General features: G+C 38.5%; 1 protein-coding gene across 1 annotated transcript in view; it reads left to right on the forward strand.

Moving 5' to 3' along the window:
* MAD1L1 (mitotic arrest deficient 1 like 1) overlaps positions 1–21,273 on the forward strand; it is a 347,925-nt gene that overhangs the window by 20,636 nt on the left and 306,016 nt on the right. Inside the window, exon 10 of the mRNA XM_051632510.1 lies at positions 19,587–19,673. Within this exon, the coding sequence (XP_051488470.1) occupies positions 19,587–19,673 (87 nt within the window). The remainder of the gene's footprint in view (positions 1–19,586; positions 19,674–21,273) is intronic.

Below are 21,273 nucleotides of genomic sequence, written 5' to 3' on the forward strand. Positions count from 1 at the left end.
CTAGAAGAAGGGACTACAAGGACTAGAAAACATTGTACTTGTTTACAATGTGGTGGGTGGTTGTTGATTCTCAATATTATGAGGTGTGGAGCAGTTAATTTTGGTTTGGAATTGGAATTATTTAACACCGGGGTTCTGAAAACTGCAGTTGGGAAAGAGGGGGGAGTTCAGTGAGTAGGAGTGGACCATGTTCATCTTTCTTCCTACACAGCAGCAACTGTGGACAGGAACCTGAAGCATGAGAACAGCTGACCTTTGTTCATGTTGAGAAATAAGCAGTTTTCTGAAAAATTTGCAGAACTGGTAAGAAGAGTTTATCTGCCAGTGTAGATAAGACCAAAATGTGATTTGTATCATCTGAGAAGCTTTTCTGAGCCTATTTGTTGCAGGTTGTCTTGATTGGTGTTTTGAAAATGTTTCACTCCTGGTTAGTGCTCAAGCTCATCAATGCCTATGGCAAGGACTTGTATTTCTGATGATAGGGCTGAATGGAAGGTGCTACTTTAATCACTTGTCTGTGGTTTCTCATCAGTGCAGGGCCACACTCTGTACTTGATCAGCCAGGAAAGGTCTAATTTTCAGTTTTAATTGTACTTAATATGGTAGCTAGTAAAGCATCATGAAGATGGGGCAGGAGAAAATTTGAAACGTATGAACATTAAACTTCTTCAGTTTTTAGCATCTTTAAGATGCTCCTAGTTCCAACAAACTGACTTAAATGCCTTGTGATATTATTATGTAAGCCTTGGCCTTAAGCTTCAGTCTTTCCTCCCTTGAGGCCTCTTTGCCAGTGAATATTTTTGACCAAAGCACATCTTTGTCTGGGCTATATTCTCTTTCCTCACAAGGTACATTATTAAAGGGAATATGCTTGTAAATATACCTTCTTTCATGCATTGTTTGGGGAGAAAAAAAATAATGTGGCTTGTAGCAAAAGCTCTCCACGATATTTTCCAACGTTTCTTAAAGGGCATAGTGAACTTGAAGTGTTAGTGAGTTAAAAGATTCATGTGATAAGTGCCTGAAGGATCTCTTGAACCCAGCTGTGATTACATAAGTGTTGTTTCTTATTTTAAAATAACTCATAGCAGAGAAATTGCCATGTTGGTTTGGATTATTTACTGATCCATCTCTGGTCCAGTGTCAAAGATAATAGTATCCTGGTCTAGATAGCAAAATCCAGAGTATTGTGTGGGACATGAAGCAGACTTTTAGAGTGGAAGTTTGTTAACTTTCATCAGCATGATGAAAGTTATTTAAGCATTTTACAATTTACTTAAGTACTTAAGCATTTAAAGATTTTTAATTGGTGTTGCTGCCCCCTTGTCATTTTAAAAGTAAAAACTCTTGCAGATGGGAGCATAGAATAAATAGGAAAATGTTTTGCTTTGATACTCTTTCAGTTATAATCTTTCTTATTTGAAACAATATGCAGCAAAGTTGTAAGGTGATAGAAGAGAGCTGCTTAAATTGCTGCTGTTTATATAAATGATGCTTGGAGTTCTGTTTTGAGACAAAATGAAACTACTTTTTGTCTAAACCTTGTGATTCAATTTTAGTGTGTGGTTGCTCCTTCCTCCTTGTATTGTACTATGAAGTTTTATACAGGTTGGTTTGGTGTGTGTCTGTATTATCCCTGATCTAATGAGGAAAAACCATAAGCTAGCAAGACCAGCCTGGAATGACAGTAGACACTGCACCAGGCTGTCAAGAGAACTTGGCCTGAGATAATTAGAAAGATTCCCATTTTTAAAGCGAAGATGGGAGGTGTTGGGGGCTGGGTGGCTCCCTGTGTTTAGTGAACCACCTGGAATCAGTGTTTGGAGGTTATTTTCCAAGTGCTGACCTGGATGGCTGAAGTAAGAGCTCAGAGCTCCTGTTTTCAAGTGAAGCTTTCTGTGGGGTTGAATAGCTTGTAGGAAACAGAGCCAGGCCTTTTCAGGAGAAAGAAGATAAAACATGCCCAATTCTTCCACATGCCCAAGGCAGTTAAGAGGTGGAGGTGTATGGAGCATTCATTCCTTCCCTGCCACTGATGTAAAATGCAGAGAGTTCATTGGCAAGGCTTATTTTTTCAAATGTGTTGTTTTTTTTCTTTGCCTAGTGGCTGCTGATGCCTTTCAATGTGTTCTGCACCTATTTTGGTCATCACCTGGCAGCGAAAAGTTTCTTCTAATGAAGTCATGTCTCTTGCAGAATGGCATTCTTGTGAGAGGATAATACATTCTGGAATAGTGTGTTAAAGATCTGCACATTGAAGCAGCTCAAATTTTGTTGCCTCTTACTATAAACAGAAGTAGGATCTGTCAGAGAGCCTCACCTTCCAACATAGGTACAGTTTTGGCTTTTCTAGAAATGTATTAACTGTAGATCTTTAGCATCTCTCCTCTTCTAGTACCACTTCGAGTCAGTCCTTACTGACTCTCTTTCTCTTTGTTATTCTCAACTCTCTTGTCAGCAAAGTTAAGAATTGCTATGCCTCTTTTGGAGAGTAATGGACAACTATTGCAAGAAGCATTATCCAGCACAAGTTGCTCTTGCTGGAATTGCTTTTGAATTCTCATTACTTGCTTAAACTCTCTTCCAGAGATACTCTGATATGAGCACTATAGTGAAAGGAAGATCAATCTTTTGGGTAGGAAGAAATATTAAAGTCTGGATTTTCCTCAGTTATACCCTGCTGATCAAGTTAATTTCATTTCTGTTTTAATGAAACAATCATTCTCTTTCTGTGGTACACATGGAGCTGTTCAGTGAGGACTTGAAATCCTATGAACTTTTGGAAAAAGAACAGAAATGCGGGATCTGGCTTTGACTGAGAGTGTGTTCAGTATCAGTATCTTCAATTAGAGAAGTCAGCTGTTCAGTTTGTTAGACAGTTTTGGGTGATACTTCACAGCTCTGCTATTGGGTTGCTTCAGAAGATGATATTTTAATCTAGTTATGATTTTTTTTTAACTCAGTTTGGCTAATACTGATTGCAAATAACATTTCTGAGTGTATGCTCTTTATATTCCCAGAGTTAAAGCTTTGTGACTTCAGGTGTTTTTCTGCAAATTTAGCAGCCCAGGTTGGTGGCGTCAAGCCGGTTTTGTGACAAGTCTTTTGTTTAGCCCTGATGGTTTCCAGTGTGACTTTGGCAAAGATATCATCTGCATTCTGGATAGCTGTCCCTCTTGTCAAGGTGACAGAACACCTATTCACTCACCTGTCTGCAAGTACCTGGCAAGGGGAATTGGCACTTTGTAATAACTGATACGTTTGGAAGGCTGGTAGAGAGGAGGAGTGAAAAAGTGCTCTGAATTTGTTTTTTTTTTTCCAATTGGGAAGACATGGCTCTTGGAAGATGTGTGTGCTCCTGTCTACAAGGCTTATGATGGCTGCTAAAGATAAATATGTTCTTTCTCAATGTCATTCTTTTGATTGTACTTAAATATTTAAAATAGCTTTTTTTTTTTTTTCCCCCTAAAATGTTTGTCTTGTATCCTGTACTGGTTGTTTTTATTTTACATTATTTTTATTTTTTAAATTTTCGATGGTGGTGTGTCTACATCAGTAGAGTTTCACAGAAGGATAGAATACCAGGTTGGAAGGGCCTCAAGGATCATCTGTTCCAATCTTTCATGGCAAAAAGCTCAGTCTAGACAAGATCCTGCTTCAGCAGGGGGTTTGACTAGGTGATCTCCAGAAGTCCCTTCCATCTCAGATGGTTCTGTGAGGATGGCCCAGTACCCTCTCTAGCTGAATCTTTGAAGTGTCTAAAGTTGGGGAAAATTTTGGAGGATACAAATTAAATTCCTAACTAGGCTTTAGAGTCAGCCATCCTGTTTTATGTTGTCATGATGTATGGGTGGTTCAGTATTTTTCAGGAGAGACTTCCATGGACAGTGTCTGGTTCTGTGGGATGTTAGTAGTCTCGTGTCAGGGAAACCTGCTAATACACTGTGTTAAAAGAACTGCACTTCGTGTCCAAGGTTGTAAAGACTACAAAAAAAATATTTGGCCCTTCAGAATTGAGACATCAGAAGGACAGTTGCCAAAGTTGTAGCATCCATATCAGTCCATGGCTTTTGTCAAGGAGAACAGGATATTTTTGGTATTCAGTTGGGATTCAGATCTATAGTATAGGGACTAAATCACTACGGGTGGTTTGATGGAATTGTATCTGACAAGGATCTTGCTGATGGTTTCAAGTTGCACATGGATCTTCATAGTTTGAAGGAGCTGTCTCACTAAGTTGTTCCTATCCCTTTCTGCACTTGATAATTTGGAATCGTTAGGCTTGTGTTTGCTGTCTCTTGCATTTTCCCTCTTTGCTGTGCTACGTGAGTTTAAGGGACTGAGCTGAAACGAGAAGGACATAACTACCTTCTCCACAAACTGCTGGGTTTGTCAGAGGCAGCTTGAGGGCCCAGGTTGTCTTGCTGTTGTGGAAGAGCTGCAATTCCCTTCTGTCTGAACAATAAGCTTTGTATCTGTACAGTAATGAACTGCTTTTGTTTCCTTCAGAAACATGCTCTGCTGTCTGGAGCATTTCCATTTACAGACAACCCTTGCCAAATTAATTTTATTTAATTATCTCCTAGGGCTAAGCTTGAATACATTTTGTGTTAAATTCACCATTTCTCCCTCTTCTGAACGAAATGGACTTAATATCCTTGTTAAAATCTGATTAAAACTAAAATTGAGTTTTTTGAAGTCTGATTATCCCATGAAATGGAATTTTTAAACCTAATTATGAATGGATTTGCATACAATTTCAGCACCATTGAAAAGAAAATTGAAATAAATTTATTAATGAAATCCTCCTCTGCTGTCTCTTTGGGCTGTGATGACTGCCAGGGAGTGAGGGAGGAGGGAAGGCAAGAATAAAAACCCCTCCCTCTTTTGAAACACACACCCTTCCTCCCCAAATTAATTCCACAGCTGGTTTGACCCTGTTTCATTTTTATTCCTCTCTGCCATACAGTCCAATTTAGGAAATTGATGGCCTTTCTGAGGGTAACTACACAGTTGAGCTGAATTAATGTGTTTATGTGCTTTCTGACTGGAGGATGGGGTGTAACGTTTGTTTCAACTATTATGTTCTTCCACTTCTTTTCTGAGGCAGCCCTGATACAAAATCAATAGGCAACTCTCATTTCTCCTTTCTGAGAAGCTGTATGTTTGGACATTTATTTTAAGCCTGAAAAAAAAAAAAGTGGGTAGTTTTACAGGCCACAGTGATGTGTACATGGGATTTGTGATTGTTTATGTACTTCCCTGAGTCTGAGGCAAAAAGCTTCTTTGTTGGATATATTTGAATCTCTCACTACAGTAATTGTGTCCATTCCCTTGGGATTTTGGAAGTGGTCCTCTGTGGCAAAAGGGATGCCAGTGGAGAATCTGCTTGTCTGACTCCAGCTTTTTGAAGCAAGTGCAAAATGCCTGTGCAGAGAGGACTTGGTTTCATGTGGAGACTCCTACTGTTGAACCTTTCTGTGTATTTCTCACACTGATTTTATGTTCATTTCGTTACATGAAAGGAAGAACTTAAAGATGTGGCTTTGTTGGTTTTGGTCAGTCATCCTCTTACCCAGGGTTACAAATACCTCTTTGCACTACATAAGGACTAGTTACAACGCTTTGAGGGTCTTCTGCCTGTCATATGCTATGTGCAGATTTTATTTGTTGTAAAAAATGATAGTAAATGTGGTAGAATCATTTGAGCAGTTCAGAAATCCTTTATACATGGACTTTATACATAACGCTGCAAAGAGTTGATGCTCAGCATGTGGCCAAGAGTTCTGTAAGCAGTTGGAAACTACTTCTGAGCAGAGGGATTTGTTTTCCAACGTGTTTGTTTTAATCCCGTCTTTGGAACGGTTAAGTATGAAACATAGTGGAGGTATCAAGTTCTACAAGAAATGCCTAATTTTGGCACTGTTTCTCTGAGGTGCTTCTGAAGTGGGATGTTTTATGAGAGAAGCAGTGGTTTAGGAGAGGAAGGATTGAGCTGAGATTGGAGGACTCTTTTAACTGCCTAATACTCAAGTTACAAACCACAATGGTTGAAGTAAATTTGTTTCTCAGTAATATAACGGGAAAACTTGAGAATTCAAAGAAGCTTAGGAGGGAAGAGGTAACTGAGTTAGCTCTGACTTTGATGTGGTTTAATGACTGCAGCTTTCATTTGTGCTTGCACACTGAAGCTGTGTCCAAAGTGGACACCCTCAGCATCTGAGTTCTACAACACTTACTGGATAAACAGGACTCCCATTTACACTTAGGTTAGAAATGCTTTGCAGTATCTTCTCAATCAAGCTCAAGTGGAATCTGAGGTGTTAGGAATATTTGATGCATCTTTTCCTCAAGCGTGGAGCTCTTGTACAAAACTGCAGTCTCACCAGCAATGAGCAGAATCAGGAAGTTGCAGATCCTGGAGGAGCTAGGAGAAGATCTCCAGTGGGGTAGACATTGCAAAGATTTCTAGGTTTTTTAAGTCTTTATTCTTGTTGGTTCTGTGCTGTCCATTCACCAAAGATAAAGTAGCTGGTTGTGAGTAGTCCTGAGTGTGGTATCGTACAGTGTGATGAAAAAAGATCTTGAAGATAAATGTGACACGCAAGGAAGGACACACAAGTGGTGTGAAACGGAGATGTTTGTCTCTTCTAATGGAAGAATAGGGACTATCTCTGAAATTTGAAATGTATTCACAGCTGTTTATAATCTGACTTTACTAGTGCTTCCCTTAGTAGCTTCAGGCATTGAAAGTGACTAAAACTTGGTGGTAGCAGTAAGCCAAAATGGTGTCAAGGTGCTTGTGACACCACCAATCCAGTCCTTATCTTAATCCCAGTCATAGCAGCCTGTGGCAAAGACACAGGGAAGTCATAATTGCTTTTGGCTATGCTGAAGCCTGTGCTTGATGGAGGCAGCTGAGCTGATGTCCTGGTTTTTGAGAGGAAGCTGGTGAAAGGAGAGCAGTAATTGCTGAAATACCACTGTTTACATCTTTAATGCCATTACACTATAGTAGTTCTACTTTCCATGAACAAGTCTTAAAAGTCTGCTTCTATTTCTTTCTGTCATGAATTATTCATTATTTATGGATGATGGTGATTGGAGTTTGGCTTTCACAAGCAGATTTATTATATCCACTTAGCTCTGACTGCTTTGGCATGCTTTAAGGCTCAGTTATTTTCCCAATGTTCATAATTCTTCTTGATGTTAAAACTTTCGGAGTATGTAATCCAGCTCTGGTTTTGGGAATGAGAGACTGAGAGGGTGGGGTGAGCTGGGTTTTTGCCTTTTTTTTTTGTGTGTGTGGGAATCATAGGAAGAGCTTTTTATTTAAATCTGTGCTTATTGCCAAGGCTGAGGGTAACTTTCATTGTCACGGTGTGTCAAAGGACTTGGGTATGAGGAGCTTTACATGTGTGGTTTGGGAGATCTGGATGTTAAGGAAAGAAAGTAGAATTGCAAAATGAGGTGGGATTGATGTGCTCTGCCCTTGAGGGAGAGTGGTTCTGACAACTGATGAGCTTGGGATTTTGCACCATCTTTCTGTAATACTGGGGTGCTGGCACCAAGGCAGCAACAATGACACTCTCTGAGTTCCTCTGTTCTAATTACTTCTGTCACCTGGTTTGTACTGGGACTGCAATGTTTAGGTCTTGGTACGTCTCGTGTCTGTTAGATGCCTAGAGCTGGAGTGTTAATGGGCTTCCACAAAAGTTTTGGTCTGAAATATTTGTCCTTCACTTTGAATACTAAATTTTTAGAAACTTAAAAAAAAAAAAAAAAGTATGTGAGAATTACTTCATTTGTTTAAAGTTCTGAAAGCTTTTTTTAGCTAAACAGTTCAAAGAGCGCATCTCACTAATCAGAGGAATGTTTTTGTGTCCCTGGGGTGGTCACAGTGTTTTAATTGGAACTCTGGCTTCTTTGAAGTCCTTTTTAATCCTCCCTGAGCTGGGGGAGAGGTTTTGAAGGCAGCACTGTAAATCTGAAATTCCTTCATTTTATTTACATGTGTCTGGGGACGCATGTCATTCATTTTCCTGAAGTTAAGCTCACTTGCCAGCTTGTGGACAGCGGAGTGAGAAATGTGCTTCATTAAGTGGGGAGGCCTGAGACAGAGGGTGGGGGTTACAGGCACTGAGCTCCCAATGCTTATGGATTTGTTAAAACCAGTAAATGAGCAGCAAGCTCAGAATGGTAAGTGAACTCGGTGGGAAATGATGTGATAGGATTTAAACCCATGTTTTAGGATTAACTTATTAGTATGGCACTCAAAAATAGTGTTGCATACTTGTATTTGACTTCTTTACAAGTTAAGAAACAAAAGATTCAGGGTGCATCTCTTGTGGTTGATGGCTTCAGTAATTCTTTAAATGAATGTGGGGTTAAGTTTTCTTTATTCGAGTTAAATTATAGAGGTTTTTGGGTGCCCCTGGCCAGATTGCTTAAACTTAGTGCCTCAGATTCTAAAATTAAGGCCTGGCTTGTGGTCTGGTTTCTAGAGAAATCAAGTCGTACCCCAAATGTATTATGCTCTTGGTGTATCTGCCATGAATAGAGCCTCAGTAGTAGCTGATGCCTTTTGTGCCATCTGAAGACTAATAACTTGTAAGAATATGCTGCTGCTGACAACCCAAGCACTTTCCTTAGGCATTTTCTCCTTTATTTTTTCCACTATTGATTTTTATGATAAATATAATAATTTATCAGCTGCATGTTTGCTGTACTTCAATATATTTTTAACCTCCCACGTTTGCTGAAACTAGGACGTTTTACTTTCTGCTTCTGCCAGAGGTGAGGCATCTGCTATGAAAAGCTTTGAAATAATCTTTGCTTGAGTTTGGATAGTTTTTAATTAATTGAAGCAACAGGCTTAACCTCAATTTTCTGTCTGAAAGAATAACTTAGTATTCCAGCTGAACATGTAAGCAGTATGCTTTTCATTCTTTCTAACACTGAAGTAATAAATTTACCTGTGACTGATGTTATTGGATGATATTAAAAAACCCCACTTAAAATAACTTGCTGTAGCTTCAAGTGGCCATTCCTGCCGTGAGACTGAAGATGTGATTGTAATCAGAAGTAAATAAGAATAATATATGGCATGTCAAATCACTTAATATAAAAGTAGCTGAAAATATGGTCTAGACTCCCACAAGGACCTGTAGGCAGTCATTAATAGTATTTTCTCTTGCTCAAGATTAGAGATTTAGTGTTGCTCCTGGCTAGTATTTTCAGCTGATAAGAGTCTGGGTAAACAAAGTGATCGATAAAGATGTTGAAAGCAATACAAGAACTTAAGTAAATTAATATTCTGCAAGGATTATCTCAGGTGTCAGAAGAACAAGACTGTTGATTTAGTGAAATCTGTAAAATAGTCAAATATACACCATATTGTCAGTACCTAGTCTTGGTTACAGCATTAGCTCCCTTTCTTATCAGACAAGAGGACTTGTTATCTAAAAATGGCGTCTCTGTCAGTGATTTCCATGTGTGTAAAATTTATCTCAGAGAGGTATGTTGGATACAAGTGACTTGTGGTTTTTAGGTTTTGTTTTTTCCCTTCCTTGCAAAGAAGCTGTTGTTCTCTGATGTCTAGGCTGGTCTGAGTGTCTTCAGATGTCTTGGAAGTGACCCAGCAGAATGGTTCAGTAAAATGATCATTAGGATTTCTAGCTCGGTCTGTTTATTTGCATACACATTCTTGCCTAATTGGAAAGCTGAGGAGTTAAGTTTTGTACTTGAGATCCTTTTGTTGTAACCAGCCATCCTTGCTGGCCCTCAGCTTAGTGAGCAACAAGTTTCTGAAGTAGCTTTTATTCGTTGACATTAAATTTAGAAGAAGCAGCTTCTGCCTGATATTCTGGAGGTTTCATTCATTAGCTTTATTTTGGCTGCCAGGACACTCTCCTAGCTTGGTATAATCTCAGTAATTGGCCTGAAATAGTTTTCAGGGTTTCTAATGAACCTGTGTTGAATGGTATCTCTTTCAAAGACACAACAACTGTCTATTCAGAGTTTGTTTCCAATGAGCTTATCTTTGTATTTCAGTCTGTGATTCTCAGGTAGTTTTTTTTTTTTTTGCTTATGATTACTTACAATTACCCAGATGCCTTGAAAATCCTGGTAGGATACCCATGTGGTTAGAATAAATAATTGCTATTTTGCTGCAATTCTGTTCTTTGGATTAGTTTGATATACCTCCCATCCCTCTTGTGAAGCCTTAATTTTTCCCAGCAAATAGTTCACACACTGTTCTCTCTGCCTAGCACTAAATTTTCACAATGACTGTTCTAACACCATTGACAAATGAAAACTATAGGAAAAACTGCTCTAGTTATGACTCCCTAAAATAAGTTTTTATTAATTTCACAGCATGTTTTTTCCCTTTAGCTTTTCCCCCTCAAATTCATGTTGGGGTAAAAGACTTAAAATAGCTTTTGCTGCTGCAGTAAAATGAAACATTACATTATTAAATGTGTTTACATTTTGTGCTCAAAATCTTAAGGGCATGAGGTATGAAATTACATGCCACAATGATTTCCTTTCAGCATCATCATTAATATATGATTACATTAAATGAAATTGCAGACTGAGAAAAGAAACATTTTCTTCTTTAATTGTAAATATTGTGCTGGTATCTACCCTAGAGCGTGAGCAGCAACAGCCATTTTTCAAAATCCTTTGTGATAATTTCCAACTTCACTACTTCTATGCTACTGCTGGTAAATGGCTAAAAGGTGCTTTAGAAGTTTGTGTTTGGCTTTTTTCCCTCCCTTTTGATATCTAAACTGTGGGGGTTGTTTTTTTGTTGTTTTGTTGTTTTTAAGTTAAGCAAAAATACTGTTATTCACAGATGTCATCTTGGAGCCTTTTCAAACCACTTGTGGATGAATCCTGACGGTACTTAAGAAACTCTCTCCTTAATATAGGGTTGTTTAGGTTGTGGTGTTTTTTTGTTGTTTGTTTTTTTGTTTTTTGGTTTTTTTTTCTCCTAGTAAGAGATGAAGCAGTGATGAGACAGTCAAAAATAGAGGAGAGTGGGATGGAGAATATGGTGCTGTGGGCAATGCTGCCTGACTTGGATCAGGATGCTGTTGCTGCTGTAGAAAGTCTCTGTTGCTGGAGACCAAGGATTTTCCTTGCATTGTATCAAGCAATGGTTTGAACGCATTTCAAAGACCCTGCTTCTTCTAGATTACTAAATACAATAGGTTTGCTGTTCTTCCTTGATAACCTAGAAAAAGGGAAGACCTTAAGAGCTGTTTGTACTGGAAAACCATAGGATATAGAATATTTAATAGCTTTGCAGATACGCTCCATGTTTCTTGAGTTGTATATCAAATGGGTTATTGTTGCTTTTATAAACTCCCATTTTATGCAACTGAGTTTAAGCCAAATTAAAATTCTTTTGTTACAGCATGATTGAAATTTTTGAACTATTCTTTTTTTTTTCCCCTGTGAAATGAGGCATAGCAGTGCATACTGCAAGAAGAAATTGATTTTATCTGTATCACACTACCAAAAAGATTGGTTTTGTGATGTTGTCTAAGGAAAGAGTCAAGAAATAGGGCATAGCTGAGTATGCTTTGATTGTTTTGAAAATGTCAAGCATAAGTAAAGGTTTTGGAGTCAGTAAGTATACATTTTAAAATATTTATGCTTATTTATGCCACCAACGAGCTTTTCTGCCAAAAAACCCTGAAAAATGGGAGCTGAGTACAGAGCAAAGGATGTTTTGCTCCAGTCTTACCAAGTGATCAGCCTTGTGTTGGGAAGTGGAAGAGCAGAGGAACTAAAGGATGTCCCCATGGGTTAGCAGCAGCAAAATTGAGCTTGTGTGAGGATGTACTTGTAATTAGTAAGGGCTCAGGATAGTCACTCTGTTTCTCTGTTTACCTGTTTCCCTTGTTATGTTCTTTCTCTGCAGTAGTGCCTGTTTTTCTGTTGAAAGCATCAGTTGGTTTTGACTCTTAAAGTCTTGACTGTACTAAGTACCCTCCCTTGGAGGGATAGCATAGAGTTATTCATCTGTCCCAAGAACCAAAATGCTGATATGATAGTCTCATGATCTCTTGCAACATAGGTAGTCTGACTTCCTACCAGCTTTTGAGAGCCAAATTGACAGTTCACATATCTCATCCTTAAGCCCCTTACTGCTTTTTCCACGTGGCTGATGTTACTTGACTCAGTGTAGACCCGTAAGCTCAATGAGAGCTTGAGGATATGTTTTGATAAGAAGACAGCTGAGCCAGTTAACAGCTTCGGGTTGAAAAGGAGAATCTCAGCAAGCTGATTCAGACCTTCAGTGGCAGAAAATGAGCCAAGCAAAGCCAGGGACTGCCACTTCAGTGGCCACAGGCAATTAGATTTGCTCTGCTGCTCGCATCAAATTGCACCCAGAGAAGAGAAGCCTGCAAGTCTACAATGATGGTTTGTGTGAGCTGGACCCCTTTTGGAAATGAAAACACTCTCTGACCTTGCTGTGTAAAAAGCTTTAGCACTTTTTAAACCAAACAGCAGGAAATTGCTTATTTTACCATGACTTCTCAAAGCTCTAAATTGCCTGTCATGTGATTCAGTTTGCAATGACTTGATTTCTGGGTGAAGATTAATAAAATCTAACCAAACCTGGCTGTTTTTATTTTGTCTTCCAAATCAGCAGGTTTGATACTACTTTGTGGACATTCCCTCTCCTTGAAGCCCTTCACTTATAAGGTTACAATTAACCACGTGTGTGTCTTTATGAAGTTTCAGTGGTTATTTCTCTGCTTGCTGTTAGAGCAGTGGTAGGGGTGAGGAAGAAGTTTGAAAAGTTGAACTGCCTGCCAAATTGTTATTTTTTTTCAAAAGTGAGATTAATTTTGTCTTGTTGAACTCTTATATATGTCTTTAAAGTAGAAATGAAACTTGGAAGATCAATTGTTATAAGAACTTTTTACATTAAAACTGGAATAAGTCTATTGGCTGGAATCTAAGATACGTTTCTTCCCTATTTTTCCTCCTCTCTTCAAGTTGTGGCTTGACTGGATTATTAGCTAATTTTGCAGTTCCTTCAAAAGAAACTGATCAGTTGTCCTTAGAATTGTCAAGACAGACACTTACAAACACTTAAAATGCTTTCTTACAAATAAGTTGTTCTTCTGCTTCAAGTGGGGGACACTTGCTTTGGTGAAGAGCAATTGGATTTGGTGATTCTCTCTCTACAAAAACATGAGGTTTCTTTTCTAACTGAGGGAACCTCATAAGTTAAGATTGCTTATTGCTTGAAGTTTACACTTCAGATTTGTATATTAAATATTAACCATGCAATTTATTGGAGAAAAAGTGGCATCTATTCCTTAGCTTTGCTTCCTTGGCAGCTCTTAGCACCTTCATTTAAATGAAAAAAGGTAAGTGACTGCTGCTCTTCAAAAAAATTTCAGTTTATAAGTTTTCCAAAACATTAAATGTGTCCTAATGGCCTAGGACATTTTGAGAAATTATTTCTGTGAATGATGTGTGTAGCAGATTCCATAACAAGGTTTAGTTAATGTAATTAGCAACAGAAAGGAAGGATGTAGTTATGAAAACTTTAACAAATAGGGGTAACTACCTGGACTGAAGCTTGAAGGTGCTTTTTTTTTTTTTTTTTTTTTTTGCAAGATAAGTATTGTTGTGAAACTTAACTGTCAGAGCTTCCAGGGCTGGACACCAGATTTTAGGGGTCGTGTTTTGTTTTTGGTGGAGGTGAGCTAAGCTGTGTTCCCAGGGAGGTCATGCACCACCTCAAACCATTCTATAATTCTGTCTTGAGCAACTTACAGTTTTCTGATACAAACTTTGAGTTAATGTGAGCAAATTAAGCATAAGGACTCTGTTTTGGGAAGTCTGTGGTCATGATTATTCTTTGCTGTACTTTCTTGAAGGACAGGTAATTCCAGGAGCTGAGCTCCTTTTGGAGTTGCTGGTGATGCTTAAAAGATGAGAGTCCTGTAGACCAGAGAAAGAGGAGTTAAAGCAGCTTTGGAGTTCAAAAAGTTTTTGGGGGACTCACTTCAAACATACAGGAAGTGACTATTAGAGTCATTCCACAGCCTTTCTGATGATACAGAAATATTTAAAACAACTAAAATGCCTTTCCAGAAATCCTCTGTTGTTGTCATGTTATCATTCTGTTTGTTCTTCACATGCTGTTGTTCTCCTGCCTATGAAGAAGAATAAATTCTTGTTTAAAAGTAGAAAAGGTCCTTCTTGTGGAGAGGAGAATTTAAAAATATTCTTGTGTTTCTTATATATAATATAAAAGAGATAAGGAACAAAATGCAGATTTTATAATTTTAAGAGACTGACCTTAAAAACAAAACACAACAAAAGTTGCCAAAAATACCAACCTAGAAATTGTTTTGATTGAAGAAAAAGGTGTGACTTCCCTTTCTGTGCCTGATTCTGTTAAAAAAAAACACTTCAGTAAAGACTTAAGTCTCTGATCTTTGTCAGTTAATTATGCTGAAGTGTAAAACAGTTCATGGATCCACTTAAAGTGCTGTGCCAAGAACCTGGGAATGTTCCATTTCAACTTAATATGACTTAGCTGAGACAACCAAATCTGAGTCATCGTATGTTCATATAGAGTTAAAACTATAGAAATGTTAATCAACAGAATTCCAGAAATATGTAATTGTGAGCAATTGACTATGATAAGTGTGTTATTAGTTTGGTAGTTTCAAGCAAATTAAAAAAAAAAAAAGGCAGGAAGAACTTAGTCATCCAAACTGTTGACTAAGTGGCTGTTTTTCTCTTTAGTTTTACTTTTGTCTTGCACTTCCATAGTTAAAAATTAATGACAGATATTGAGCTACAGTCAAACTTTTCCTTTGCTGTGAATTTTGAAACATTTTATAGAAGCAATAAGAAGTTGACGTTCTAATAAATAATACATTAAAACATATTCAAATTTTTACTTTAACATCTTCATCTGCTTACTGAGTCTTGGTTTAATGTTATTTCAACAGCTAATTCTTGGCATGTGAATGTCATATTTTGTACTGAAATGATAATAGATCCTTAGCTAAGACAGTTCAACAGAGCTTCTGGCAAATGTTTATGAAATGCCAGTTGTGTGTGTTAAAGAAAGCTTAAAAAAACGGGTAAGGCATTTTCTTGTTAAAAGTTAAAAAGTGTGCCAGTGGGTGCTTGAAAGTCATTGAGTGACTCAGATGGGCATCCCATTAAATTAATTTTTCACTTCATTTGAACAGTTTTGCATTTTTTGTCATTCTTAAATTGCTCCTTTTCAATTTATCTGTACTTCAAAGGAAGCCAAAGAGCTTTGGTTAGCAGAGTTTTGTCCCTTTTCTGCCTGTGCTGCTAAGCTATGCTGGGCTAAATTTCTTCTCTAGAGCAAAAAAAATTGTGGCTAAATTTAGGCTTAAATTCTCCTGTTTGGTGTTAGTTTTTTTTTTTTTTTAATTTTTGCTTAAAAGTGTTATTGCAGAAGGAAGTGCCATTTCAGGGATGGGATGGTGGGACAGAGGAAGAATGTTCTAGCTTTTGGCTCTTTAAAGCCTTACTGAAGAAAGGAACTCAAGTCAGTGGTTTAATCTGCACTTGCATTTTGGAAGCCACTTCTTGTCATTTGTTCTTAATTTTTAATTACATAGCATATTACTCAGTTTTAATAACACACTGCTCTTGAATCCTACCATTAAGTGTGTGTGTGTCATTTACAGGATTTTGCAGGGTTGATACAAATTAAGTGGTTTTTTTCCTGGCTCCATGGGGAAGGAAAACTGTCTGCAGGTTTCCAGGGCAAACATAGCGACAGCACAGAAAAAACCAGCTTCTCAGAAAGGACATTCTGGGTGTATTTATGTGAGGATAGAGTTTCAAACTTCCCTCAAGTAGCAATGGTGATTCAAGCAGTGTTGTGAAGATATGTTGTCAGACACATTGTCTTAAAGCAGACTTGGCTTTGTAATACTCCTTTTTATATCAATTGCTCCATAGGGAATGGGAGGAGCTTTAGCAAAAATTATATACGGCCAGCCCATCTCAAGGCCAGAACATCTTAAGTGTGTGCTGAGATTCTGCACATTTTGTCTTTATGTGGCATTGTTTTCAGAAACTTGTGAAGTGAGAGGGGTTTACAGCAATGAGGGTAGTTGGGATTTGTGGTGCTTTGGGAGTTGACCAGTTCTCTTCAAATTGAAAGCTCTGATTCAATTTCATTATGCATGCAATGCCATTCTTCTGCTTGGAACTGTGTAAATTTGGCTCTTGCCAAATTGTGTGTGATCAGGATGGGATGTAGAGCTCAGAAACAAGCTTTGAAACCACTCAACACAGGGTATTTGACATCAGAGTGCATGCAAGGGGTGTCTTTGTCTCCAATCACCTGACCTGGTTTAGTTATATACAAAGTGAACTCTTCTTTAGAGGGTATTAATACCCATTGACTTTATTTTCTGTTAGAGATCAGTCCTGACAAAGATGATGCCACCACTGACAAACTGCATCTGATCTTGAAGCTGAAGGGGCAGCAGATGATAGAGGGGTTAATAGAGAGCATCTGTCTTTTGTTTAATTGCTGGCCTAGTGTTAAACTATGGCAATATCTTTTAAAGTGGAGCAGCAAAAAAATTAAAAGTATTTAATGCCAATAGAACATCCTCCAGAAATAAGTATAAACCTAAAGCTGCCAGTTGCTGAAACTAAGATTGGAAGCTGGTTGTTGACTTGAATTGCTGAACAGATGAGGATAATAGTTTTTTACTGGAATTCTGTCAGTAGCTTTCATTACTAGGAATCTGGGGCTTTTATAATCCTATCTCATTTGACTATTGGATTAATTTCAGGTCTCTGTCTCAGTCCTAATACATTATGGTGTGAATTTCTGAGAAAAAGGGGGGAAAAAAAAAATCAAGGCCAATATACTTTTTTTTTTGCCCATTTAAGGAAAATCTGTGCAATTATTTCATTGATGCAGGGACCAAACACTTGTGTTGAGAGCTGGCACTCAACAGGAGAGATGCCTGATACTGACTACCCTGTATGCTGTATTTGGTTAAATTATGAGAGGCTTAAAACTGCGTTTTTCAGAAACTTGCTGACTTGGCATTCAATTTGTTGCCTTTATTCCTAACTTATCTCTAGATCTTTCTAGTTTGAAACTACTGTGGAAAGAGAACATCTACTTCCTTAATTCATGGAAAAAAATATCTGAGTCAGGGAACCGCTTCCTGCAGATAGAAGCTACTGATCCCATGTTGAAATCAGATTGTAGTTTATAGACTTTTCTTGTAGAATTTTTGCAGTTATTTTTTTGTCTCCTACAGACATCATGGAGCATGAAAATCCAACCAGTTTCTGGCATATATTATAATTATTTCTCCATTTCTATATCAGTAGAAAGAACCCAAGTCCTCTAACTTGGAAAACAGTTAGAGGAGTGTAAGATTTGAGCTCTTCAGAACTGGGATTCCAAGAAACCAGTGTTGTTTTTCCCTTGCTCTTGGGTTATGTGGTGATGTGGTTTGCATCAGGCAGGGCTCAATTCTAGTCTCTAGTGTTTGCTCTGATGCTCAGTCATTAAGTAACTCTCAGTAAAGAGATGGGGAACATCTTAAAACAAGAATCTCTTCAGGCTCAGTTTGTTTGAAGTGTGGTATCTGGTGCTGCAACACATTTGAAAACCCTCTTGGGTTAAAGCATGTTGGCTGAAAACTGTCTCTTCTCTGCTACCAGAATTTGAATTGTGGATATTTTAATCAAGCCATCTCCAGGTTGATACCTTGGTTTCTTCTCATAGTTTCCTTAGCCATTGAGTGTGATATCTTTGAAGAACGATGTTTCATTCTGTTCTAATAGATTTCCTTGGCTGCTGCAATATGTCTCCATTGTCTGAGGGAGACCATGTCCATCTGTTTTATTTCCTATTGACTGCTAAGACTTGAATGTAATACAAGTGCTATCAGAGGCTGCTTCTGCTGTGGAAGACTACAAGTGTGCAATTCTGGAAGCAAAAAAAGCAGGAACTTTTGAATTGGGATTGCCAGAATTGAATCCTGATTATCTGCATCGACTGAGTGTTTAACTGGTTTTTTCCACTTGGCTGGAAGCGATGGATGATTAAAGAGAAAAAGTGATGCCTTTTCTATACGTGAATAGTTGCCTGAAGAGTGGTATCATCAGAGAAACAGCTTCTTTAATCCTGGATTCACTCAGACTCCCAATGGTCAAGCTAGAGGCATGTCTCCTACCTATTCAGTTTTTGCAGTGGCAAGAGCCTCATTCCAGGTCTGTATTTGAATAATGTAAAATCTGGCCCGGTTTAATTTAATCTATCATCAACAGTGAAGCTTTGATTCGCATCATGGGTGACACAAAATAATGCATTTCTACAGTTTTTTTCTTCTGCAAAACTGGCTTGCCACTTGCTCCCTATGAAAAAAACCCCTTCAAGTTTTGGGTCACATCAGCTTTGAGGTGCACCTTGCTGTAACAAAAGGATGGACCCGTACATACTGTGATGCCCTTTCCAGCTTCCTTTCCTTTGAGAAATGTGATACAGATGCTTCTCGTTTGGGATGGGAAACCCTCTCTGGTGGCACAAGAGAAAAATCTTTTAATATTTTTTTCATAAGCTGTCTTTTTCTAGAATTGAATCTCTTACAGTTTAAGAGACATCTCTGAAAAGAACAGTTATCTCTTGTGGAGACTGTTGATGTGGTTTCTGGGACTGCCAGACTAGAGTCGTCTTGATCCCATTCCACTAGCTCTAAGAATTGGTCATTGGGTTTGATGGAAAAATAATCCTGGCAATTGCACAGCTGTTTCTAGTGGACCTGTAGAAATCTTTGCTCTCTTTGACAAGAGGAGGTTATCAGAGTGGTTATCCAATGGATTATTCACTGCCCCTGCCATGGCTCTGGAGTCACTGCTTGTGTTAAGGACTCTGAAGTCAGCACACTGGTAGTTGGGTCAGAATGCTGCTTCGAGCCACCTGTGATGTAGCTGAACCTCTATGCTATCAGATGTTACTCAGCAGTAGCCAGGGGTGCTGAGTTACATGGTCTGTACGTGCACTCCCTCCTCTTCTTACCCTCTTGATAATGATCCTGGGATCATGCTTCGCTGAGATTCCACAGTTGAGTTGCAATTAGAGTAACCGTGTGTACTCATTCCTGTGTATTTGTGCTGAGCAGTAAGATGGTAGGGAGCAGGTTGTGAACATCTATTATGTATGTTAAAATACCCCCAAATATGTATGTTCAAATGATAAAGTGTTCATCTGGTATGGATGTTTATGCAGGCTGCTTGCTTTGCTGAATTAGGTCTTTCTGACTCTGTGGGTTTAGAGTTGGTTTCTGGGTTGAACTGAACAGTGATGTGACATGGGTGGTGATTACAGCACACAACAGTGGCTTGGTTAAAACTGGCCTTGATGGCCAGGGATGCAGCTTTCTTGATCTTAAGAAACTGCAGCAACTTTGGTCAGGTGGAAATGCTTTGTCTGCTTTTTATGAGACTTTTTTTACGGTCACGTATGGAACAATTTTGGCCAATGATTTGTGAAAAGTTTTTATTTTGTTTTAATTGTGTAGGACACCTGATGATCTCTCAAGGCACATCGTGGCCCTGCAGCAAAGGGAGCTTGTGCTGAAAGAGCAGAACTCTACCATCACAAACAGGTAAGTGATACCAATAGTGGACACTGGTAGCGAGACACTGCTATATTAAAGCATATATAAAGAAACCAAGGACTGCAGCCTGAGAGGATGGCTTTTTAGTTTTCTCTGCTGTTTCACAGAGCTATCACTGTCTTTCCCAAGTTGATGAAGAGTTTTATGCTTACTTAGATCCTTGCAGGAGGAAAAAGGTGAAGGACTGTGAGAGGATGTAATGTAGAGTTTATCCAGCTTTATTTTATGAGCTAAAAATGTTTTCCAGGGGGTTAGTAAGCTGCTTTCCCAGACCATCTTATCTGAAAAGGAAACGTTACAGCAAAATGTACAAAGCAGTTCTCTGGGTGTGGGAAGTGAGTGTGAGCCCCAAGGACTGTTACTGACTACTTTAAGGACCAGTTTGTGTATAAGACAGTGGAGAAGTATGTTTGCAGTTTTGGTGGCAAGGTACTGCTGAATTTGTCTGCCAGAGCTGAACTTCCCAGACTGCATTGGTTACACACATTTCTTAATGCAGTTCTGTAGTGTGCCAGAAAGCACTTCTCCATGTGCACATTCTTGCTTCCCACGCTGTTTTGATTTCCTCACAGTAGGAACCTTTTGTCTGTTCTTGTTAAAAACTATCCTTGAGCCTTTCAAAAAGGCTCTCTTGGACTGTTTGTATTGCCAAGGTGTTAGCTGACTTGTGCAAGCAGCAGAAGTGTGGAGAATTTGAGCCTTGGGTGTAAACACGTTGAATGTAAAGCAGTCAAATACTGTGTAATTGAGCACAGGACAAGCACTCTTGATTTGTCTTGGGCTGCATTTGCTAATGTGTCTCCTGGGGTATGTGGCAGATTTTGATTCAAGAGATGGCAGTGTTCTGGGCTCCATCTTACTGCTGATGGGCAGGATTCAAGCTGCCTGTTAAAAGCTTCATGTGTGCTGCTCCTGTTAAAGAAACTGTTTAGTCAGTTGTAAAATTGTTAGCCAAGTGTAAATTCCCAGGAGTGCAGCTGGCCCAATTGTTTTGTGGTTTTTGCAAAGAAGTTTAAAGGGGAGGGGGGAAAAATCCCACCGATACAAAAAAAAAATTCATGTATTGAAAATAAACCAAGCAAACCCTCAAACCCACAACTGGTCAAATAAAAGAGTGATGGTAATGTTTGAGTTATTGATTTTAATTTTTTTTCAGGCTACTTCTCTCAGCCTGTCAGAGAAATTATTTTTCTAAATGTATTAATGGCCGAGGGGAATCATCTGTTGGAAAGGCAGCCTTCTGGTGGTGCCTGTTCATGCTGGATGTGATTTTGCCAATTTAGTTTAAAAATGAAAACATGAGTAAGATTACTTTTGATTTCCAGTGAAATGGGCTGTAAAGCTGCAAAATTAAAATTCTGACATTTTCATGATGGAACACTGTGTGTAATTTCCAAAACTGATAATTTCAGCCTTCTTCTGTTGCATACCTTGTTCTTTCTAAAAATGTAGGCAGTTTTAGAGAAAAGAAGCACATCTCACTTTCTCTTTTCCCTGAATGACATCCAGATTTAGCAGACGGTCTTCTCTCTTATTTGCCTCTTAATTGTGTTCAGAATGGTCTGTGCATTATTACAGTAACTTAATA

The sequence above is a fragment of the Apus apus genome, chromosome 14 (assembly GCF_020740795.1).
Source record: "Apus apus isolate bApuApu2 chromosome 14, bApuApu2.pri.cur, whole genome shotgun sequence".
In the NCBI taxonomy this organism is placed as follows: domain Eukaryota; kingdom Metazoa; phylum Chordata; class Aves; order Apodiformes; family Apodidae; genus Apus; species Apus apus.